Source organism: Berghia stephanieae, chromosome 4 (assembly GCF_034508935.2).
Source record: "Berghia stephanieae isolate SIO BIC M18660-M18661 chromosome 4, UCSD_Bste_1.3, whole genome shotgun sequence".
Lineage (NCBI taxonomy): Eukaryota > Metazoa > Mollusca > Gastropoda > Nudibranchia > Aeolidiidae > Berghia > Berghia stephanieae.
Genome location: NC_088363.1, coordinates 2,527,822 through 2,554,604, shown reverse-complemented (window position 1 = coordinate 2,554,604; position 26,783 = coordinate 2,527,822). Strand labels below are relative to the sequence as shown.

At 38.9% G+C, this 26,783-nt stretch overlaps 1 protein-coding gene across 1 annotated transcript; it reads right to left on the bottom strand.

Moving 5' to 3' along the window:
* Positions 1–1,624: 1,624 nt before the first annotated feature.
* On the bottom strand, positions 1,625–24,371 carry LOC144971906 (sialin-like). Its single transcript, XM_078912978.1, has 12 exons — positions 23,685–24,371; positions 21,043–21,245; positions 18,985–19,069; positions 17,273–17,421; positions 15,295–15,382; positions 14,363–14,458; positions 8,987–9,117; positions 7,863–8,012; positions 6,738–6,870; positions 5,403–5,553; positions 4,651–4,741; positions 1,625–2,415 (listed from the first exon to the last, which is right to left on the bottom strand). Exons 1-12 carry the CDS (start codon positions 23,746–23,748, stop codon positions 2,206–2,208), a joined length of 1,551 nt encoding a protein of 516 aa, XP_078769104.1. The 5' UTR covers positions 23,749–24,371; the 3' UTR covers positions 1,625–2,205.
* Positions 24,372–26,783: the final 2,412 nt, after the last annotated feature.

The window sequence follows — 26,783 nt, the reverse complement described above, 5'->3', positions numbered from 1 at the left end:
CGAGCGCGAGGCTCGAACCCATGAGCTTCCGATCCAAAAGCGAGTGTCATACCACTAGACCACATAGCCGCACAAAAAGTTCTGTCTTAAGGTGTTTTTTTTTTTTTTTTTGAAAGACTGACTATCAGTAATTAGTTTTACATCTTGGGAGAGCGCATTCCACAAGATGGGGCCAATTACAGAAAAAGACTTATTACTAAATAATACTACTGTCTTGAGAATGTGGGCCACATATTTAGTCCAGTAGGAGTTGATTTATAAAGGGTTTTTTTTTTGTTTATTTGTTTTGTTGTTTTTTTTTTTTTGGGTTTTTTTAATTACGAGTTTTAAAAATTGTGTACGAAAAGGTACCAAAGCAAAAAGAAAAATACAAGAAAAACAACAACAACAAAAAAACAAATAAAAAAAAACAGCAAAAATCAAAGCATCCCAAAACATCAGCATGCCTTGATTGGGGATCAAACCTCAGGGGGTCTGAGGTTCGATCCTCAGTAGAAGCAGGATAGGGGGGGGGGCTTGGTGGGATTGGTTTTCTTTCTTGTATTTGTTGTGCGGCTATGTTGTCTAGTGGTATGGGAGTCCTGGGTTCAAGATTCGTTCGGCGCATAGTTAAGTCGTTGGAAAAGGTTCTTTACTTACATTCTTTCACCGTACTCAGGTGTAAAAATTGTAATATCGCCTAACAGGCGTCATGTCTCGTTCTACATGTTGCGTGTTGCTGTTGGTTAGGGACCCTTTGTGAAGCGCTTTGAGCACGTTTAGTGGATATAGCTCTATATAAAATCTCAAGTATTACACACTTTCTGTTTTATCTGGCTCCGTTTCATACACACTTTTTCAGATTTTTTTCCTTCATCAATGCCTACTCCCTAATTTGTCACTTTGAAATATCAACCAATAGGTTTTTTTACCAATCCAAACATAAATTTGTGACACACCTTCAAACGTGCTCTTACAGAAATTAGTTGGTTGTTTATAAACAATATGAATGAAATTGCTCTCTCTCTCTCTATCTCTCTCTCTCTCTCTCTCTCTCTCTCTCTCTATCTACCTATCTATCTATCACCTCTATCTCCCTCTTTCTCTCTCTATCTCTTTCTCTATCTGTCTACCTCTCTCTCTCACTCTCTCTCGCTCACTCTCACTCTCGCTCTCTCTCTCTCTCTCTCTATCTATCTATCTATCTGTCTACCTCTCTCTATCTATCCCTCTATCTCTCTCTATTTCTCTCTCTATCTCTCTCTCTATCTGTCTACCTCTCTCTCTCTCACTCTCTCTCGCTCACTCTCTCTCTCGCTCTCCCTCCCTCTCTCTCTCTCTCTCTCTCTCTCCCTCTCTCTCTCTCTCTCTCTGATCATTGATATTGTTTTTTAACCGCCAGATGGGTGACTAGTTTCCAAACGATTTTCTCGATCATATCATAAACTTTTAACTAAACACATTAATTTTCTGTGTTGGTTCTATTGATTAAGCGGTAGAATAGTGGGTATTTTACTTAGGCACACACCATCAATAGTAAAACCTGTGTTGTTTGCTATGTGTACCAATCATTGCCATTGTTTACATTATGACGACTGTCAGAGAGGCGTGGTTATCTAGGTGTCTAGTGTAAGGCATTGTTTCATTTTTCTTTAATTTATAGATAATATGCACTTGGCTAAGAAGCTCACAACATTGCCATCAGGAAGTATAGATAGTTCGAAGATGACGTCACTCTGGTCTTTGTTATTGTTTTTTGCCATCCGCGTTTATGAGTAATACTCACTGAACTGTATTAACCTGACTATAAACGTTCATGGACACACACAGTTTTGTGTGTTGGTCCGTTATACTTCCGGATGGTAATGTTATGAGCTTCTTAGCCAAGCGCATACTATCTATAGCGGACCAACACACTAAACAATGTATAACCATGAACGTAAATAGTCGGGTTGATACAGTTTAGTGAGAATTACTTATAAACGCGGATGGCAAAAACTAATAACAAAGACTAGAGTGACGCCAACTTCGAACTTCTATAGTTAGTATGCACTTGGCCAAGAAACTCACAACAGTGCCATCCGGAAGTATGATGGACCAACACACATAACAATGTGTAACCTTAATTGATTATAGTCTGGTTAATACAGTTTTGTGAGAACTACTCATAAACGCGGATGGCAAAATCTAATAACAAAGACCAGAGTGACGCCAACTTCGAACTATCTATAGACGGCTTCCAGCTTCATCATCCGGGCCTGCCTCTCCATTTTCTTTAGAACCTTCTAGTTTTGGGTCCACAACCTTCACTGATGTGTCCTTGATAATGGCCCATTCTTGAAGTTCTCCGTCAGCCAATAGGACGTACACAATGACGGCGACCACACAAACTGCTGACGTCACGTAAAACACATTCGCCCATTCGCCCGCCGTTTTCTGTGGATGAAAATTGCAAACAAGGTTGTCAAATATATTTCATAATATATCATTGTGTTGTTTTCTTATATATATATTTCAATGTGTATAAATGGGATCACTCTCATATGTGTGGCCAAAACATATGTTTCTGGGGCTTTCATCCACGTTGTCAGTTGGCATATCTTATATTATTAGCTCTAACCATCATTATCGAGCACTTTCGTACCTAGGAGTATCCACCAACACTCACATATATATATATATATATATATATATATATATATATATATATATATAATATATTCTTATATATATATAGAGAGAAGAGAAGAAGAAGAAGAAGAAGAAGAAGAAGAAGAAGAAGTGGAATAGCATCATTTAAAAATTGAATTAACAGATTAATTGTTTAATATCTAGATTGAATTATAACATAATAATTAAATAGAATCATTTTTTAAAACATCTAAAAATAACAGTTAACCTTATGGACAACATATACAACTCAAACAATTCACATTTCATGAAACAACATGAAATACGACGATGACGATTTCAAAATACAACACTGAAAAGGTAATGCATGGGAAATAACCCTACTTAATCAAATGATCATATAATACTTTTGGTTGAATGTTGTAGATTTACTCAAGTTTGGAGTTTGTGCCCCTACCTGGTGCTGTGATACCAAAGACGTTGGACCCCCCCCCTCCCCCCCCCCTCTCCTCCAACTCTATTTAAGTATTGTATATTTAATAACGTTGGGAGTAAGTGCCCCTGCCACGAGTGGTGCTGTGATACCAAAGACGTTGGACCCTCCCCCCCCCCTCCCCTCTCCTCCAACTCTATTTAAGTGTTGTATATTTACTAACGTTGGGAGTGAGTGCCTCTGCCACCAGTGGAGCTGTGATACCAAAGACGTTGGACCCTCCCCTCCCCCCCCCCCCCCCCTCTCCTCCAACTCTTTTAAGTGTTGTATATTTACTAACGTTGGGAGTGAGTGCCCTGCCACGAGTGGTGCTGTGATACCAAAGACGTTGGACCCTCCCCCTCCCCTCCCCCTCTCCTCCAACTCTATTTAAGTGTTGTATATTTACTGACGTTGGGAGTGAGTGCCTCTGCCACGAGTGGTGCTGTGATACCAAAGACGTTGGACCCTCCCCCCCCCCTCCCCCCCTCTCCTCCAACTCTATTTAAGTGTTGTATATTTACTAACGTTGGGAGTGAGTGCCTCTGCCACGAGTGGAGCTGTGATACCAAAGACGTTGGACCCTCCCCCCCCCCCCCCCCTCTCCTCCAACTCTTTTAAGTGTTGTATATTTACTGACGTTGGGAGTGATTGCCTCTGCCACGAGTGGTGCTGTGATACCAAAGACGTTGGACCCTCCCCCCCCCCCCCCCCCCTCCTCTCCTCCAACTCTATTTAAGTGTTGTATATTTACTAACGTTGGGAGTGATTGCCTCTGCCACGAGTGGTGCTGTGATACCAAAGACGTTGGACCCTTCCCCCCCCCCTCCCCCTCCCCCCTCCTCCCCCTCACCTCCAACTCTATTTAAGTGTTGTATATTTACTAACGTTGGGAGTGAGTGCCTCTGCCACGAGTGGTGCTGTGATACCAAAGACGTTGGACCCTCCCCCTCCCCCCCCTCCTCCACACTCCTTTTTAAGTGTTGTATATTTACTAACGTTGGGAGTGAGTGCCTCTGCCACGAGTGGTGCTGTGATACTAAAGACGTTGGACCCTCCCCCCCCCCCTCCCCCCCTCTCCTCCAACTCTTTTTAAGTGTTGTATATTTACTAACGTTGGGAGTGAGTGCCTCTGCCACGAGTGGAGCTGTGATACCAAAGACGTTGGACCCTCCCTCCCCCTCTCCTCCAACTCTTTTAAGTGTTGTATAGTTACTAACGTTGGGAGTGATTGCCTCTGCCACGAGTGGTGCTGTGATACTAAAGACGTTGGACCCTCCCCCCCCCCTTCCTCCTCTCCTCCAACTCTATTTAAGTGTTGTATATTTACTAACGTTGGGAGTGATTGCCTATGCCACGAGTGGTGCTGTGATACCAAAGACGTTGAACCCCTCCCCCCCCTCCCCCTCCCCCCTCTCCCTCTCCTCCAACTCTATTTAAATGTTGTATATTTACTAACGTTGGGAGTGAGTGCCTCTGCCACGAGTGGTGCTGTGATACCAAAGACGTTGGACCCTCCCCCTCCCCCCTCTCCTCCAACTCTATTTAAGTATTGTATATTTACTAACGTTGGGAGTGAGTGCCCCTGCCACGAGTGGTGCTGTGATACCAAAGACGTTGGAGAAGGTGTTAGTGATGCCGAATAGGACTCCAGAGTAGCTGATGGAGAGAAATAAACAATGAAGAGGATGTGTTGGTGGTGGTGATGGGGGTGGGGGTGGTGGTGGTGATGGTTGGGGGGGGGCTTATGGTGATGGTGGTCGTTGTGTAAGTGGTAATGGTGGTGAATGTGGTGGTGGTGGTGGTGGAGCGGGTGATGATGATGGTGATGGTGATGGTGGTGATGTTGGTGGTGGTGGTGATGGTGGTGGTGGTGGTGGTGGTGGTGATGGTGGTGGTGGTGGTGGTGGTGGCGGTGGTCGTCATGGTGGTCGTAGTCGTGGCTGGTTTTAACATTTTTAGATAACAAGGAGAAACTTTTGATAACAAAGTATGTTAGATACATTCTGTTACATTCAACAGAAATAGGCTTCAATATGAGCTTATTGTATTATAATATCTATAGATAGTTCGAAGTTGACGTCACTCGGGTCTTGTTATTGTTTTTTGCCATCCGCGTTTGTGAGTAATTCTCACTGAACTGTATGGACCTGACTATAAACGATGATGGTTACACAGACTTTTGTGTGTCGGTCCGTTTTACTTCCGGATGGCAATGTTGTGAGCTCCTTAGCCAAGCGCATACTATCTATAGATGTGTTTATTAACCCCACCATATCCCATACTCCTCTCCCCTCATTGGTATAAAACGAAAACCTACCTTGGAGCCAAATCCAAATGGTTGCTGAGATACCCTCCACGATTGGCACTGTTCAGGCCAGCGGCCAGACACATGATGACCACAACGACATTTCGTCTGCTGCTGTCCATCTGGACTGCCAGACAGAACATGGCCGCTGACCCCAGGGAAGCTATAGAAGGAATGCAAATGACACCAGTAAGTTCAGTTTGAATCTAAAATAGCTGTATGCTCCTTACTTTTGCAAGTATTATTTTTATCAGCTAAACAACACGAGCTTTTGTAAAGAGCAATAGATAGTATGGGGGGGGGGGGGGGGGGGGCGTAGAGAACCTAGTGGTTAAGGCTTGCACTGTGATCCGGAAGATCAAGGGTTCGAGCTCCGCTTAAGGCACTTTGGGTTTTTTCCTTGGGAAAGATTATTAATCCCCAATTTGCTCACTTGGACAACATGGGTGATTCCTGTTGACATCAGACATATTGTTTGATGGATTATTTATATTCCTTCGTGGAATGCCTAGGCGACGGGATCTCATGTTGTCGTGGCGGAAGGGTGTAATTCTATTTTAAAATAGAAAGGATGCGCTTGGCTAAGAAGCTCACAACATTGCCATCCGGGAGTATAACGGACCAACACACAAAACAATGTGTAACCTGTAGTTTATAGTCTGGTTAATACAGTTTAGTGAGAATTACTCATAAACATGGGTGGCAAAAATAACAACAACAAAGACCAGAGTGGCGTCACATTCGATCTATCTATAGATAGTATGCGCTTGGCTAAGAAGTTCACAACATTGCCATCCGGAAATATAACGAACCAACACACAAAACGATGTGTAACCTTGAAGGTTTATAGCGTGGTTAATACAGTTGAGTGAGAATAACTCATAAACGCTGATGGCAAAAAGCAATAACAAGTCCTGAGTGACGTCATCTTCATACTATCTATTGTCTGGTTAATACAGTTGAGTGAGAATAACTCATAAACATGGATGGCATGAGACAATAACAAAGGCCTGAGTGACATCAACTTCATTCTATCTATCAATTGACGTTTTTTTGGTTAAACATAGTTTCGTGTGTTGGTACGTTGTATCAGGCTGGTGGATGTTGTGAGTTTATTTTTTAAATCTAACGCATAGTATCAATAGATAGATTGAAGATGACGTCACTCAAGCCTTTGTTATTGTGTTTTGCCATCCGCGTTTGTGAGTGATTCTCACTAAACTGTATTAACCAGACTATAAAGGGTCATGGTTACACATAGTTTTGTGTGTTGGTCCGTTATACTTCCGGATGGCAATGTTGTGAGCTTCTAAGCCAAGTGCATACTATCTATAGAAAACAACTTACATGTTGACTGAAATAATTTCCTGGTATTTTTGACACTCAGCCATTTCAGCTCTATGAATTTATCCGCCATGAAACCAAACAAAATGGCGGCCAGAAACTGCATGACGAAAGGCAAGGCCGAGAGAAGACCATTCTGAAAAATACATTTAGAAAAAAAATTGCGCATTTATATTGAGCAATATCCACACTCAGAAAATAATCCAAAGTGCTTTTAAAGGGGCCCGGTACATAGTGACGTATATTATATGCAGGTCTGATAACCCAATTTGTGCGACTATAATGAGGTCTAGTGGTATGACACTCGCTTTCGGATCGGAAGGTTCTGAGTTCGAGCCTCTCTCGGCGCATTGTTGAGTCCTTGGAAAAGGCTCTTCACTCACATTCTCTCATTGTGCTTAGGTGTAAAATGAGTTCCTGGAAGCTAACAGCGTTGTCTCTGTCGAAAAAATATGTAATATTGCCTAACAGGCGTCATGTCATGTCCCGTTCTAAATGTTACGTGTTGCTGTTGGCCAGGGACCCCTTATAAAGAGCATTTAGCACATTTAGTGTATATTGCGCTATATAAAACTCAAGTTGTTTTTGTTTGTTTGTTTTATGAACTCATTTTTGTTTTACAAATACTCTCAGATCAGCATGTGTGTGTGTGTGTGTGTGTTTGTGGTTGTGTGTTTGTGTATAGGTGTATGTGGAGGTGTGTGTGTGTGTGTGTGTGTGTGTGTGTGTGTGTGTGTAGGTGTATGTGGAGGTGTGTGAGTAAGAGAGAGAGAGTGTGATTGGGTTTTCGAAACTGTTATGAAAATTCATCTTCACTTAGATATTTATGTCATTAATCATTTTGCTGTTTGTAGAGAGAGAGAGAGAGAGAGAGAGAGAGAGAGAGAGAGAGGGAGAAAGAGAGAGAAAGAGAGAGAGAGAGAGAGAGAGAGAGAGAGATAGAGAGAGAGGAGAGCGAGCGAGAGAGAGGGATATATATATATATATATATATATATATATATAGATATATATATATAGATATATATATATATATATATATATATATATATATAGAGAGAGAGAGAGAGAGAGAGAGGGATATATATAGAGAGAGAGAGAGTTGTTCCTACAACAGTTTTATCCTGACCTGTTCAATATCAAACTCCAATGCTTCTTTCATGAACATGGGAAGGGAGGTAAGCAGGGTATTGGTTGTGTAGGTGGAGCCCATGTGAGCCACGATAATTCCATAGACAGCCCTGGATTGGAAGATTTTGCTCCACGGAACTTTGATGGTCTACCGGAAGTGAATCAAAAATTGTATAAACTAGTTAACTGCAATACTCTAAGAAGTAAATAAAAACATGAATTTAAAAATTTGACCAGAAAACTCGTTCTTGAAATATCGATCGATTTAAATGACCCTCACCTTGGCAAAAACTCTCAAACCTGGGACTTCATCCTCATCTTGGCAACAAAAAAGACTCTCAAATCTGCGGCTGCACGAAGTTCGCGGTTGAGAGTTTTTGCCAAGATGAGGGTCACTTAAATCAAAGAGTGTGTAGGGTAACGTAGTTACCAAGAGCTCTCACTTCTCTTAACCGCAATGCTATTGTCGCGTGCCAGGCAAGACAGCGAGGTGGGTGTGCTCTGCGTGTATCATGCGCGCTAGGCTTACTGATACAATGAAGAAAATACGAGTAGAAGATGGAAGATGCGTGGCTTCACCAAAAGCGGGAAGTGAGAGCTCTTGGTAACATAACAATCGTTACCTACACGCTCTTTACTTAAATCGATCGATATTTGATGGACGAGTTGTTTGACCCAAATTTTTGTGACAAATTTCTTGTGACAATTATACTACCATTATCTAGCCGGTAGTAGCCAACCAGCTTTAGAAATCATCATCATCATCATCATAATCATCATCATTATTATCCTTATCATCATCATCATCATCATCATTATTATTATCCTTATCATCATCATCATCATCATAATCATCATCATTATTATCCTTATCATCATCATCATCATCATCATCGTCGTCGTCGTCGTCGTCGTCGTCGTTGTCGCTATCATTATCATCATCGTCCTCATTATAATCCTAATCACCATCATTATTATCCTTATCATCATCATCATCATCGTCATTATTATTATCCTTATCATCATCATTATCATCATCATCATCATCATCATCATCATCATCATCATTTAGTTTTTCTGCACTGCACTAATCAGTTTTTTTAAAAAAACGATACTTGTTACCACATTGGCCTTTCCTTTGCCTATAGCATGTTGAATGTAAATCCTCTCCCTGTCCGAGATCCGCCTGTGTTTATCTGGACCGTCGGCGGTGAGAAAGAACCAGGCAGCCACCCATATCAAGTTGAAAATGCCTGGAGTAGGGAAGTGATGAGACATCAGAGAAAACGACACCACAAGCACGCATGCAGACGGAAAATTTCAAAAGTGTAGTTCCAGGACTGGAAATTTCAAACATCTGCAGTTTGTAGAATGTAAATTTCAATAATGTGTAATTCTCAGACTGGGAATGTAAAACCATTTGTGACCCTCCGCCTCGAAACGGTATTAAGTTGGATTTTTCAATTTTGGGTTTTTTGTACCCAATCATAGCTTTTTTTAAGCTTTAAAATTTGATATCAAATTTATAAAATACTGATTCTTCATTGCCGAGATATGGCCGTTTGAAGTAGGGAGAGTGTAAAAGTCAACTTTTTGAGAAAATCGACTTTGATGTGAGGCACCATTTTCACGCACAGTCAAATCAATGGGCAAAGTTAACGCCTTAGATACGGGCATTGGAAATTTGACGAAAATAGCAAACTTTGCAGAGACTTCAATTTTCAATTTGACTCACAGGAATTTCAGGCACCACTCGGAGGAATTTCAATGCCGAAAGGGAATTTGGATGGTATTTGGTACCGTGTTTAAATATTGTTTAGATCTAAATAGATAACCGATTAGAACTATATTATGATATCTAAACACATTGCCAAATACAGCCCCAAAGTTTCCTTATTTCAAATGAAGTAGATCTCCAAATCCTAATGGTAGTGATTATAGTAATGGTGGTAGTGAGGATGATGTTGTGATGGTGGTTGTAGTAGTAGTTGTATTATTATTATTATTAGTAGTAGTAGTAGTAGTAGTAGTAGTAGTAGTAGTAGTAGTAGTAGTAGTAGTGGTAGTAGTAGTAGTAGTAGTAGTAGTAGTAGTAGTAGTAGTAGTAGTAGTGGTGGTGGTAGTAGTAGTAGTAGTAGTAGTAGTAGTAGTAGTAGTAGTAGTAGTAGTAGTAGTAGTAGTACTAGTAGTAGTAGTAGTAGTAGTAGTAGTAGTAGTAGTAGTAGTAGTAGTAGTAGTAGTAGTGATGATGATGATGATGAGTGATAATGGCAGTTGTAGTAGTAGTAGTAGTAGTAGTAGTAGTAGTAGTTAGTAGTAGTAGTAGTAGTAGTAGTAGTAGTGGTATTGATGATTATGTGGTGGTGGTGGTGGTGGTGGCTGTAGTTGTAGTAGTGGCTGGGTTGAAGTAGTAGTGATGATGTGGTGTGGTGGTTGTAGTAGTAGTAGTGATGATGTAGTTCGGGTGGTTGTAGTAGTAATGATGATGTGGTGGTGGTGGTTGTAGTAGTAGTGGAAATTATAATGATGTGGTGGTGGTGGTTGAAGTAGTAGTGGTAGTGATGATGTGGTGGTGGTGGTGGTTGACGTTGTAGTGGTACTGATGATGTGGTGGTGGTGGTTGAAGTAGTAGTGGTAGTGATGATGTGGTGGTGGTGGTGGTTGACGTTGTAGTGGTACTGATGATGTGGTGGTGGTGGTGGTTGTAGTAGTAATGGTCGTGATAAAAATGTGGTGGTGGTGGTTGTAGTATGTGTGTGTGTGAGTGTTTGAGAGAGAGAGAGAGAGAGAGAGAGAGAGAGAGAGAGAGAGAGAGGGTGCTAAAAGTATCTAGGGAATCTAGGGGAAAGTAGAGCAACATGAACTTGAAAAACTATTGAGGCTAAAGTTTGAGGTTAAAGTATTTGTGATTAGCTATTATTGGCAAGTACAGGAAGGTGAACATGAAAATTAATCAAGTGTGTGTGTGTGTATGTATGTGTGTGTGTGTGTGCTAAATTTGTTTGAAGGGTTTTTACGACGCTTGCAACACTGGTAGTTGCAGGGATGGTGATGTGATGGTGGTAGTAGAGATGATGATGTAATGGTGGTTGTAGTTGTGGTGGCATGGATGGTGATGTGGTAGTTGTTGTAATAGTGGTGGTAGGGATGGTGATGTGGAGATTGTTGCAGTAGTGGTGGGGACGGTGATGTGGTGGTTGTTGTAGTAGTGGTGGTAGGGATAGTGATATGGTGATTGTAGTAGTTGTGGTAGGGAAGGTGATGTGGTTGTAGTAGCAGTGGTAGTGATGGTTGTAGTAGTAGTGATGATGATGTGGTTGTGATGGTGGTTGTAGTTGAAGTACGGGTTGTAGTGATGATGTGGTGGTGGTTGTAGTAGGAGAGGTAGTGATGATGATGTGGTGATGGTGGTGGTTGTAGTAGTAGTGGTAATGAAGTTGATGTGGTGGTGGTGGTGGTTGTAGTTGTAGTGGTAGTGATGATAGTGAGGTGGTGGTGGTTGTAGAAGTAGTTGTAGTGATGGTGGTAGTTGTAGTAGTGGTGGTAGTGATGATGATGTTGTGGTGATGGTTGTAGCTGTTGTGGTAATGATGATGTGGTGGTGGTGGTTGTAGTTGTAGTGGTAGTGATGATGATGATGATGTGGTGGTTGTAGTAGTAGTGGTAGTGACGGTTGTAGTAATAGTGATGATGATGTGGTGGTGATGGTGGTTGTGGTTGTACTAGTAGTGGTAATGAAGATGATGTGGTGGTGGTAGTGGTGGTGGTGGTGGTGGTGGTGGTGGTTGTGTTAGTTGTGACTGGAGGGAGGGGGTATCTTTGGAACATTTTAACCTCACCGGAATTTGACGGAAGTTGCCCGTAACCCGTTGTTTTGTTGTTTTTGATTTTTTTTGCTCCAGACCGGATTTATTTTCCGATGAAACCGGAGTTTTGGCATAACTGAATTTGGCATGAGTTTAGAACATATTTTGATAATGTACATATACAAATGTTTGAAATAATCCAATCATTACTTTTGTAGTTATTCATTATTATGTAAGATGTCCTTAAAATAAATAAAACAACAACAAAAATAAAAAAGAAAGATCATATTATGATATGTTAACAAAACATAATACATTACATAGCAGAGAGATGATTTCCAAGGAAAGAAATATCATCTCCCAAAACTAACTATGCATCTGTTTCCCCTCTCACCAAGGGTATCCGATCAGGGTCAGGACAAAACCAAGTCTCATTCCAAGACAAAGACAGAAAGCAAGTTGGAAAACAGATATAGGAGGATAGAAGACAGTAAGTACCTCCATGCCACTATGGGAGGTCAGGAACCCCACCCAGTTAAAGTCTTTGCATGTCCTATAATTTCATGAATAAAGAAAGAGGGACAAAGGACTCTCACTTAGATCATTAACCAATGCAGCTAGACAAAGAAATAACAGCACGTGGTGTGTATCAAAATGTACACATATGTAACCCACGCATGCTGACGTCATGACACATTGCCCGGGCATTTTAATGGCAAACAGGCGCATGTGATGAGCGTTGACCAATCAGAATCATTCGTTTGTAAAGTTGTCAGGGAAAAACCTAGACTTGTTTACAGTTTTTAAAGTTCATTATTGGTTGAACCATGAAATTGTGGAAACATTCATGCTTTCTCTGAGATAGATAAAGAAACGCCCTTTGTTGTGGTATCTTACATGGTATTGGTGGAGGAAAAGACTTAATATTACAAAGTCTTGAAAATGGTTGCTCTCTGAGAGAAAGTCAACTCTCGATTTGAATGTGTCATTGATAGTTGCTTTTTAAACTTTAAATTTATATAACTTATCCTCAATATCTTTTTTGAATTATTATGTTTTCATGTAGAAAAATGATTGTAGTTTCTGAAACAACCAAAAACTGAAATTTGATAATTTTGACCATTCCCACTTTAAAACCGGTTTTCCTCGTTTTCCAAATCCTGACATAATACCGCTTCGAGGCGTAGGGTCACTTTTTAGTTCAGTTCCGAGAATGGAAATTTCAATAATATGTAATTCTCAGACTGGGAATGTTAAACCTTTTTAGTTCACTTCCGAGAAGGCACATTTCAGTGATGTGTAATTCTCAGACTGGAAATTTCAAAAAATTTGCAGTTCAAAGAATGGAAATATCAATGATGTGTAATTCTCAGACTGGGAATATTACATTCTTTTTGGTTCCGAGAATGGAAATTTCAAACGAGTGTATTTCAGACTGGAAAATATAAACATTGGTAGTTCCCAGACTGGAACTTACAAACACACGTGTGTGTCCCAGACTGGAACTTACAAACACATGTGTCTGTCCCAGACTGGAACTTACAAACACATGTGTGTGTCCCAGACTGGAACTTACAAACACATGTGTCTGTCCCAGATTGGAAAATTCAAACATGTATAATTCCAGGATAGAAAAATTTAATCATTTGTAGATTTCGAACATTTATAGTTCCACGACTGGAAATTTAAAACATTTGTAGTTCCAAGAGTGGAAATTTCAAACATTAATCGTTACAGGACAGGAAAATTCAAACATTTGTAGTTCCAAGACTCGAAATTTCAAACATGTGAAACTCCAGGACAGGAAAATTCAAACATTTATAGTCTATGACTGGAAATTTAAAACATTTGTAGTTCCAAGACTGGAAATTTTAACTACCTATGGAAAGGGATTACGTAAGGGCTGTATGCATCAGCCACCATTTTTATTTTCTCACCATTCATTTGCCACAGTGGAATTTCCGTTTTGATATTATGCAAATACTAACAATGGTTACATTCTAGGTATTAGTCTATTTTAAACAATTGATGAGCAAGGACCAAACAGCTATAAGAAAGAACTGTTTGTGTATGTTTTTTTATGTGGACATTAAACAACATGGGTGACTAGACATACCCCTGAGGGACACCATTCTCTATTTTCCGTCTTTCAATTGTAGATTTCCTTAATACAACGTAGAATCAAAGTTATACATCATAGATAAATAAAAAAGAGGATAAATGTTGTCCTTCACATAAAATGTTTGACTCCTTCGGAGTATTACTGTTGATATGCATAACTACAAAAAGGGGGAAGATGAAAAAAATGAGCTTTTATATATCGCAATATCCACTAAACGTGCTCAAAGCGCTTTGCATAGGGTCCCTCACCATCAGTGACACGTAACATGTAGAACGCGAAAAGACGCCTGTTAGACGATATTTAATCTTTTTTTTTTCGGACAGAGACAACGCTGTTAACGGCCAGGTACTAAATTTACACCTTAGTACGGTGTGATAATGTGAATAAAGAGCCTTTTTTAAGGACTCAACTATGCGTCGAGCGAGGCTCGAACCCAGGACCTTCCGATCCGAAAGCGAGTGTCATACTACAAGACCACGTAGCCGCTAAAACAGAACAAAAATACAAAGAAAATAGGGGAAAAGCATAACAAAGATAGGAAAATGGAAGACAAGTCGATCGTTGCCTTACCGCCAAGGTAGAAGATGGACGCCCATCCATTGTCAAATCCATATTCACACAAGAACCCCGAGACTGCCAGGGTGGCCACCATTCCAATGGATGGACCTGTGGACATATTTTGTATTGCTAAAAGACACACCTATTTATATATACACACATTTACAAGCATACATAATGCATACACATATACATACACATACACATACACAAGACCCCGACACTGTGGACATATTTTGTATTGCTAAAAAGCACAGAGAGAAACATACACCTATTTATATATGCTTACATTTACAAGCATACATAATGCATACACATATACATATACATATACATACACATACACATACATAAGAAGCTTGACACTGCCAGAGTTGCCACCATTCCAACTGATGGACCTGTGGACACATTGTGTATAGTTGATATACACATCTATACACACATAAATACATATACACATACATAAAAACTACGACACGGCTAGCGCAGCTACCGTTCCAACTGATGGATTTTTGGACACATTTTGTATTGCTAAAACACACACACACACACACACACACACACACACAAGAAGTCTCTCGAATGGAACCCACAGGGAAAGAGGAAACAGGGTCGTCCAAAACAGACTTGGAGAGAAGCCTTCACCAAGATTTGTGCGTCTCCAATCTTACCTGGGGTGAGGCAAAGGGCTGTGCCAAGGACAGAATAAGATCGAAGAGTGCTGTTGAGGTCTTATGCTTCACCAGGAACCAAGAGGCATAAGTCAAATAAGTCAAGTCAAAACACACAGAGAGAAACATACACATATTCATATATACACACAATTACAAACGTCCATACACATACAAAAGAGCCCTAACACTGCCAGAGTATCTTCCATTCAGCTAAAGTGACGAAAATGACTCTCTCCACATAGATCTAAACAAGCATAGATAAAGACTCACCTGCCAAAGAATAGGAGACAAGCTTGCTTCTTTCCAGAGGCGGTGCCCATCTTCCCAGCAAGGCATGGACGGACGGAAATGCCACACCCTGAAATGGAGACAGGTCTTGTGATTGGGTCAACGTGTACTTATACGGAATGAGATTAGCGGAAGAGTAGCATCCCTTGATCGGACGTCACCTTACAAAGAGAACGTCAATTTAGTTTTGAATTGTCTCAAGCCGCTTTCACCGGAAGCGAGGACGAGAGACGCATGCGCACAACCAACATGACGTTCTCTCTCTAATAACTTTTCCGCCGGTGACGTCACAGACTATGGGTGACGTCCTATCAAGGGACGCTACTCTTCCGCTAATCTCATTCCCTATTTGCAGCTCTGATAACCCGATTCCTCGTGGTCTCATTGTTGTAATGGAAATCTCAAAAAAAAAATGACGCAAAATATTGTCCATTACAACAATGTTAAACTAGGCCCATAAGTAGGTTCGGATGCCAGACCTGCATATATGTACACATCGGACAGAGGGGAAAAAATGGGAATCGACTCTGAAGGATGGAACAGTTGAATAACATGTAAACATTATTAATAAGATTCAATAGTCTGATGTCACTTCCGCCTAGTAACCAGCAGCTTGATTCTAAACAAAGAAAATCGGTACTTTATTTTCTTTATGCCGGCTAGAACTTTTTCACATGTCATGTGATCAGAATGTATAACAATCAAAACAGGATCAGATTTAAAATGGGTTTTTTTCTCCTCTGGATACACTTTTATGCTCGTCGGAGAAGTATTTCATAAGGGCGGTGATGAAGATATCGGCGTCCGCCATTGTTACGATGGTTTAGAACCAATTATTATGCGTCATTACCAGGGAAGTGACGTCACGACTGTTGAGCCCTATTGAACGGATTTTAAAACTTTCTACTGGAACCGGTGGCATTTTTAATTGTCTTTTAAAGTGTTGGCCTTACAGTTGTATCCTTTATTCTTTGTTTACCAGGGTTTAAAAACTGATGATTTGCTATCGTACTGACAGAGAGTTTATATCATCATCATCATCATCATCATCATCATCATCATCATCATCATCATCATCATCATCATCATCATCATCATCAACATCAACAACAATAACAACAACAACAACATTCCCATCACTATCACCACCAGCACCATCACCACAACCACCACAAACACCACCACACCAACCACCACAAACACCACCACACCAACCACCACCACACACCACCACACCAACCACCACAAACACGAACACACCAACCACCACACCACCACCATTTATATACATCTACATACATCCCAACTTACAGCAGCCAACCAAATCAAAGCACCTTCCTGACAACACAAACATGATAAAAGTCAGTGCGACCATTGATCGAAGTCAGCATCATCCACCAACACCACCGCCACGACCACCACGAACAACAACAACAACATCATCATCATTATTATCACCACCATCATCACCATCATCATCATCATCATCATCATCATCATCATCATCATCATCATCATCATCATCATCATCACCACCATCATCACCACAATCATCACCATCATCATCATCATCATTATCATTATCATAATCATCATCACCACCATCATCATCATCATCATCATCATCATCATTATCATCATCACAACCGCCATCGCCACCATAATTACCACTAACAACAATAACACAATCATCATCATCATCATCATCATCATCATCATGATGATCATCATCACCATGATCATCATCATCATCATCATCATCATCATCATCATCATCATCATCATCATTATCATCATCATCATCATCATTATCATCATCATTATCATCATCACCACCGCCATCGCCACCACAATCACCACAACAACCATTTACATAATATACATAAAGACACCCACACACACACACACACATGCACACACACATACACACACACACACACACACACACATTACAACTTACAGCAGCGAGACCAAGCATCACCCTAACCACACACACAAGATAGAAGTCAGTCCGAGCACTGATCGGGGTCAACAAGGTCAATACGCCGCTGGCGATCTGACAAAATCCCCACACATTCTTTCCGCCATATCTGGAGGACAACCAGCCACCTGAGATAAAATTTTTGTCAACTTTAAAATAAGCATTTTTTCCGACATTTAATGACGTCATCATCAAATGTAGAAAATTAAGAAATTTTAGCAGGCACCAGTGTAAGATAAAGATCTGAACAATTGTGTATGAAAGGTGCCAGACAAAGCAAGAAAGAAAAATACAAGAAAAAAAACATCACAAAAATCTGTCTACCTCGACTGGGGATCGAACCTCAGACCTTCTGATTACCGTTTGTTATAGTAAAAAAAAAATAATAATGAATTTATGATTTGATAAGACTGTGTCCTATCATGCCGTGTAAAAGTCATTGAAAGGATAATAATATTATTATCTTAATTAGCCTTGGATAAGATAAGAAAAGATAACTGGATACATGTTAGGCTCTCAAGGACTGTGTTTTCTATCACACTAGGCAAGCTAAGGTCTAATATGGATTATTAAACTTGGGAAGATATTTTCCATATTAACCTGTGTTCGAGCCTTGCTTGGCGCATAGTAGAGTCCCTGGAAAATGCTCTTTACTCACATTCTCTCATCGTACTCAGGTGTAAAATGAGTACCTGGCCTCTAAAAGCGTTGTCTCTGTAGGGGAAAAATTTAATATCGCGCAACAGGCGTCATATCTCGTCCTACATGTTAAGGGTTGCTATTGGTCAGGGACCACTTGTAAAGCCTTACTCTGGGACTTATATTTTGACGTCATTTTTTTAGGGTTGTGCTAGTGAGTGAGTTGTCGTTCGTAGTGAGTGCATAAGGAAACAAGTGGTCCCATTGGTTGAACTGTTGAATACAGCCGTGGCCTTCGTAAAGTTATGGCCAGACAGTGACCAAAAAATGACGTCAAAATGCCAGTCTTTTGCCACAAAAGAAAACCAATCGTGAGTTGTATTCAATAGTTCAACCAATGAAATAACTGGTTTCCATGAGCACTACTAACGACAACTCACTAGGCGGTGCAAAAACCAAATAATGACGTCAAACTGCCAGTCCTTTTGGATTTCAATACCAGGCTATAACATAACGATGGCTACGATACAACCCACGATTTACGATTATTTTCCTTTGTGGCAAAGACTTGTCTTTTGACGTCATATTTTGGTCAGTGTCAGGCTAAGAGTTAACTATGGCGACGACCCAACCACAGCCATCGTAAACTCATAGCCTGACACCGATCAAAATTTAAACGTCAAAAGACAAGTCTTTGGCCACAAAAGAAAACAAATCGTGAGTTGTATTCAAAAGGTCAACCAATGGAGTCACTTTTTTCGTTGAGCTCTATTAACAACTCACTAAACATGACGTCAAAGTATAAGTCCTGGTGTGTTCTAGTGTCAAGCTATAGATAGTACGCGCTTGGCTAAGAAGCTCACAACATTGCCATCCGGAAGTGTAACGAACCAACACACAAAACTCTATGTAACCATGAACGTTTATAGTCTGGTTAATACAGTTTAATGAGAATTACTCATAAACGCGGACGTCAAAAAGCAATAACAAAGACCTGAGTGACGTCAACTTCATACTATCTATAAGTTAACGATGACTCCTGTCCAACCCACCAAGAATCTGTGTGAAGACATAGCCATAGAAATACGTGGCCAACAGTTGGGATTGCATCAGCTTGGACCAGTCAAACTCGCCCATCTGGAATGAGTAAAGCACAAAAGACATTGAATTTACGGAGAAGATATCATATTAAGATGTCGACGAAAATAATAATAATAATAATAATAATAATAATAATAATAATAATAATAATGATAATAATAATAATAATAATAATAATAATAATAATAATAATAATAATAAATATAATGATACTAATGATAATAATAATAATAATAATAATAATAATAATAATAATAATAATAATAATAATAATAATAATAATAATAATAATGAAGAAATTAATATAATAAATTTAAAAATAATAATAATAATAATAATAATAATAATAATAATAATAATAATAATAATAATAATAATATATAATAATAATAATATAATAATAATAATAATAATAATAATAATAATAATAATAATAATAATAATATAATAATATAATAATAATGATATAATGATAATAATAATAATAATAATAATAATAATAATAATAATATAATAATAATAATAAGAAATAATAATAATATATAATAATAATAATAATAATAATAATAATAATAATATAATAATAATAATAATAATAATAATAATAATAATAATAATAATAATAATTATAATATAAATATATAATAATAATAATGCGTAATTTCTATAGCGCCTCTTTCCACCATCAGTTCTCAGAAGTGCTTATATATTAATTCACATGCGCTCATATATCTATATTATATCATTCAATAAAATCCATAAAATCACTCACAGAAAATTGAAATACTGTCTTCAAAAAATGCTTTAAAGGGGGACAGAAGGGAATGACGGTGTCCGGTGTCTGCTGAAAGATCATTCCACAAAAAAGGAGCAGAATGTACGAAAGCAGATCGTGAAAAATTCGACTTAGCAATCAAACGGTTCAAGTACAGGGAAGTATATGAGCGGAGAGAGCGATTCGGATTGTAGATAGAAAGAGGAGATGACAAGTAGTTGGTGGAACTGTGCTATGGATGCACTTGAAACAGTCACAGGCAAGTTTGTACGCAATCCACTTCTCCACTGGAAGCCAATGCAACGAATAATGAATTGTTGTGCGGCTATGTGGTCTAGTGGTATGACACTCGCTTTCGGATCGGAAGGTCCTGGGTTCGAGCCTCGCGCTCGACGCATAGTTGAGTCCTTGGAAAAGACTCTTAACTCACATTCTCTCATCGTACTCAGGTGTAAAATGAGTACCTTGCCGTTAACAGCGTTGTCTTTGTCCGAAAAATTGTAATATCGCCTAACAGGCGTCATGTCTCGTCCTACATGTTAAAAGCTCAATTTAATTGTTAAACATTATTTTATCCTTGATATCGACGTGCACTTATTTGCAGGTCTGATAACCCAATTCCTTATGGGCTCATTGTTGTAATGGGAATCTTTAAAAATGAAATGTTAAACTAGGCCTATAAGCGAGTTTGGATGTCAGACCCGTATATATGTACACGTCGCTTGATATCATAGGTCATGCTTGATATAAAATTATTATTGACAACAGAGAGGTTTAGCAGATCATACGCACAACGCATCACGCATCGCATATTACGAATCTATCACATGCTCAGTATCACTTTACGTAAATAGTCCCGTAAAAAATCGGAGGTTAAGTGTCATATTGATTGCAAGACCACAATATAGCCAAATAATACCTTACAACTCAACTTAAAAGTCAATTTTTAGAATTTTTGTTCACCGCGATATGAAAGCAGATGACGAAGGTGGTTTACAGGTAAAAAAAACACTGAGACAATATTCTACAGCCTTTTAGCCTGACGCAGAACAACATCTCTGATGTCTACGCAAAGAAATTGACCCTTATTTGACGTGTACATGTATGCAGGTCTGACATCCGAACCCACTTATGGGCCAAGTTTAACATAGTTCCAATGGACAATATTTGGCAATATCTTTGGAGATTTCCATTACAACAATGAGCCCATGAGGAATTGGGTTATCGCCCTTACCTCTTTTGTAGATACCGTCTCTTCGACAGTTTCGTTTGTTGCATTGACGGCGTCCTGTCCAAGGGATGTAGTGTTGGATTTAGCGTCCTCTCGGACCATGCACAAAATGGCCACCGACAGATTAATCCTCTCCGAGTAGACGAAGAAGTGGCCGAAAAACGCCAATATGGCAAACGTTAATCGTTGAGAACAAAATAAAGGTACTGAGGATCGGAAAAAGAAATAACCTTGAAAATAATTGTGACTCTTCGCCTCAAAACGGTATTAAGTCGGGATGATTAAGATGCTGAAAATGGAATTTGTAGCCAGAAATATCATGCTCAAGTTGAGTTTATATGCTTTATAGACGAGAATGATTATCATATTCTACTGTGCTAAATTATACCAACCTTTCATGTTTTTGACCATTTTAACTATAATTTGACTTTTTAGCATCTGGTCCATCCCGACATAATACCGTTTTGAGACGAGGGATCACAATTCGTTGCTGTAGTGCATTGAGATTTTGAGCTTTTATATAAATACATGAGCTTTTATATAGCGCAATATCCACGATACGTGCTCAAAGCTCTTTACCCACATTCTCTCATCGTATTCAGGTGTAAAATGAGTACCTGGTAGTTAAACAGTGTTGTCTTTGTCGGGGAAAAAAATGTAATATCGCCTAACATGGCGTCATGTCTTGTGTTCTACATGTTACATGTTGCTGTTGGTCAGGGGTCGCTTTGAGCACACTTTCCAATGTGACCAATGACCTCGAGCACACGGAGACGTAGTATAATAATATCCCCATTACAACAGACCATTTCAGAGCGAGAGAGACTGGGAGTGAGATAGATAGATAGATAGATAGATAGATAGATAGATAGATAGATAGATAGATAGATAGATAGATAGATAGATAGATAGATAGAGTTAGAGAGAGAGAGGAGAGAGAGAAGAGAGAGAGAGAGAGAGAGAGAGAGAGAGAGAGAGAAATTTGAATGGATTGAAGTTATTGTTATGCCCTAGAGCTTTATTGTATAGAGGAGTGGCGCAATATTAATAAATTTCATTATTATTATTATTATTATTATTATTATTATTATTATTATTATTATTATTATTATTATTATTATTATTATTATTATTATTATCTACCAAAACTGGGATAAAATCCTGCTCCATAGACCTCTAGATCTAAGGGAAAATTTTTCTATTACGTTTATATCTCCACGAATAGTTTGGTTTTCCGGTCAAGTGGTATGACACTCGCCTTCGGATCGGAACGTTCTCGTTTCAAGTCCCGCTATGAACAAGGCAAAGCCAGTCCTTGGAATAGTGCCTTTACTCACGTTCTCTCACCGTACTCAGGCATAAAATGAGTATCTGGTCGGTAACAACGTTGTCTCTGTCCAAAAACAAATGTACTAGCGCCTTACAAGCGATCTCATCCTACACGTTAAGCGTCACTGTTGGCTTGGGACCCGTGGTAAAGCGATTTGAACACATTAAGAGGACATTGCGCTTTTTAGACGTTCAAACCGATGTGCACATATTTACAGATCTGATGATCCAATTCCTTATGGGCTCATTGTTGTTGTAATGGAATTTTCAAAATATGACGCAAAATATTGTCCATTACAACAATGTTAAACTAGGCCCATAAGTGGGGTCGTGTGTCAGACCTGCATATATCATGTACACGTCAGTTGAAGCTAAAGCCATTGATCCGAGCAGTCTAATGTTTGCATCATTCTCTCTCCATCACAATTTAGTTTATTTTATCCTCGACATTTTTGTCAAACAGACAGAATATTTTGATTTAGAATGAATGACAAACCCAACACACAACACAGCCAAACTCTGGAGAGAAAATAAACACGTATTTAACATTTTGGCCACAAAACATCACACTTCAAAAGTCGACCGATTAAAACGACCCTCATCTTGGCAAAAACTCTCAAACCTGGAACTTTATTAGAGACTTCGTAAGTCCCAGGTTTGAGAGGTTTAATTTTGTCGATCGATATAAAACGGACGAGTTTTCTGGCCAAAATTTTAAATATGTGTCGGTGGGGTTTTTTTTTTCAGAGTATAGCCAGAATAGAACCATAACATTCTCACAGGCCAGTGTGGGATTTTCTATAAATTTATATTAAACAATAAATTATGAGAGAATAAAATAAGAGAAAAAAAACTTTTGGCGTTGACACGATCAAGACTTGGGACCTTTCTGTGTAGTTGGGAAGTCTCGGGTTTGGGAAAATATCAAAGTGACAAATTCTGAATGAAAATTCACCCCAAATACCGGAGCATTGAACCCTTTTCACACAACATCAAGAACATTACACTATATAGTTCGAGGCACACAGCGTCGTTGTTACAACTAGAAGAAGTGATCATAACTAAACTTTATACTAAACCAAAACATAATCATAGTAATATTATATCAATAGTATGCGCTTGACTAAGAAGTTCACAACATTGCCATCCGGAAGTATAACGGACCAACACACACAATTGTGTGTAACAGTGAACGTTTATAGTAATGTGAATACAGTTTAATGAGAATTACTCATAAACGCGGATGGCAAAAAGCAATAACAAACGCCTGATTGACGTCAACTTCGCTCTATCTATAGGTTAAATAAATCGCTTACCTTTCTCTACTTCCGTTGTCATGGTTACAGATTTCTCTTGAATTAATTTCGTTGTTTCAAGCATTCCTTTTATTTAGGACAAGCCTTCTTATGCAGACGCCCAGTCGGGAGAATTGAGCTATCGTTACTTAGAAGGATGTATGTTCAAATCCAATTAACCCCAGATACGTGTACTTGCAATACTTTGATTATGTATGAAGATGAAAAAAAAAGCCAACGTTTACTTATTTGCAGTTCTGATAACCTAAATTCTTATGGGCTCGTTGTCGTAAAGGATATACTCTCAAACCAACGCGAAAATATTGTCCATTAAAACAACGTTTAAAAAAAAGGCCCAAAATGCATCCGGTTATCAGACCTGCAATTTTGTGCACGTTGATAAAATCACAATCTTGCAGAAAATATCCAATCGTTGAAATATCAGCAACATTTATACATTCAAAACAAATGCTTAGTCACAGCATTTTTAACACCTCGTCTTTGATTGTATTTTATACCAATGATGAATGTATACAACGAAAGGAAAGATAGTCAGCGAGCGTCTTTTTGCATGCAAGATTTTATATTCATAAATTAACCCACTCAATCCTAGATATTTTTGTTCCTTTTCAAAATTTGAAAAAAAATGTATTAAAAATGAGCATGTGCACAGATATTTTTATTCAACTACCATTAACTTACTTTCTTACTTACTTATCCGAACCAGCGACCACGTGAGCTCTGGCCCTTCGGTCTTGTGCCATGAGGTAGAAGTTAGACGTCTTTTGTAGTTGTTCCAGATGACTATAAAGTGTAACTACCATTAACATGTAAACACTAAAAACATTAGCTTTAATACTAGAGCTATAATCTGTTTTATAAATGGGGTAAAAGTAACCCTGATAAACTACGGATATAGTCGGTGTTAGGGTTGAGTGAGTTAATTCCTCTTTAAGTCAAGATGGTTGTGTTGCTAAGGGTGTGTCATTACAATATCAATCTTCTTTCCTTTCTTATGCGGCTATGTGGTCTAGTGGTATGACACTCGCTTTCGGATCGGAAGGTCCTGGATTCGAGCCTCGCGCTCGGCGCATAGTTGATCCCTTGGAAAAGGCTATTTACTCACATTCTCTCACCGTACTCAGGTATAAAATGAGTACCTGGCCGTTAACAGCGTTGTCTCTGTCCGAAAAATTGTAATATCGCCTAACAGGCGTCATGTCCCGTCCTACATGTTAAATGTTGCTGTTGACCAGGGACCCCTGCCTTGTAAAGCGCTTTGAGCACATTTAGTGGATATTGCACTATATAAAAGCTCAATTTTTTAAATGTAAATGTTGCTGCTCGAAGCTCGGAGAAAAAAATGACAATGTGAAATTTAATGTAAGCTTCAATTTAATATACGAAAACACATAATATGGACGTTTTGGGTTTCCCCTTTTTCAACAAAATATGATGAATGAAACTCTACAGACAAATGAGATAATCTCATTCGTCTGCTGTAGTGTTTCACTCATCCTATTTTGTTGATAAAGGGGGAACCCGAAACGTCTACATTATCTGTTTTCGTATATTAAATTGAAGCTTACATTCAATTTCACATTGTTATTTATCTTTCCTTTCATATAAGCTGAATGGCCGTGCTATTCAGTGCACGATATGTTATCACGCCCAAAGGCAGCATTCAATAATATTAGAACACTTTGAAAATGCCCGTTGTGAATCTTGTGTTATATATAATCTATTATTATCGCGACCAAGACCTACATTACACACACTATCGTAACTTATCTATCCATCCATACTGCCATTGTTTTTAAAAAACACAGTACATGCAATGTTAACCAAATGTGACCCTTCGTCTCAAAATGGTATTATGTCGGGATGGGCCAGATGCTAAAAAGTCAAATTTTAGTTAAACTGGTCAAAAATATGAAACGTTGGTATTTAGCACAGTAAAATATGATATTTTTTTTCCTCTATAACGCATATAAACTCAACTTAAGTACGATATTTCTGGCGACAAATTTCATTTTCAGCATCTTAATCATCCCGACTTAATACCGTTTTGAGACGAGGGGTCACAAATAGCACATATTGTGTTCTTTAATAGAACGGCAGCATACTCAGTTCTCTTTACGTCCTATGCTGGTGTTGACTGATAAAAAAAACGATTTTTTTAAATTTGGCTAGAAAAGTTTATTCATATATTTCCAGTCAAAATAACCGCAAACATCTTAAAAGCTCAAAAACGCCAAAACTCTAGGACGTCTGGGATATAAAATAGTTATAAACTTGAATGTCATTTAAATTTATCGATGAATAAAGAATAATGTTTTGCGGCCAAAATATTTAAAAAATGTGTTTTGGCGGTATGTAGCCATAAAAAATATAAGTCGGCCGAATTTGACGTGGTTAAGAAAACGACGGAAACCCATTTTAACGTTATTGGCGGATTTGTATGGTGTTTGCCAAATGTGATGATTTTAGTAACCGTCATAGATTGGGTAATCATTATGGTTACATGAAGAGAAAAAGAAGAAGAAGAAGAAGAAGAAGAAGAAGAAGAAGAAGAAGAAGAAGAAGAAGAGGAGGAGGAGGAGGAGGAGGAAGAGGAGGAGGATGAGGAGGAGGAGAAGGAAGGTAAGTAGGGAGAATCATTAAGATGAAGAAGAAGAATACCAAAAATGACAATGATGATGATGATGATGATGATGATGATGATGATGATGATGATGATGATGATGATGATGATGGTGATGATGGGTTAAAATGAAAAATAAATCTTGCTGTCATCTGAACCCAAATTTCATATGTTTTGGTTGTTTCTTCTCTGTTTTTGTGATTTTTAATTATCTTTTTCTCTCTCCCATTGTCTTCTTTTCGTGCCAGAATCGAATACAAAATTGACATGTTCTGCTTCAACGAACTAAATTTCCGGATCTCAGATCTACAATGACGAACGTGTCGTCCCCTTCTCCTCAATCAATTGAGAAGTTGCCAGGCTTTGATACCAGTAAGAGGAGACACTGGGTGGCTGCGAATCGGCTTCGGTCGAGGAGCTGCCTAACGGCAAGTGCGCTTCATCAGTGAGGACTTTCCACCTGTCCAACATGTACC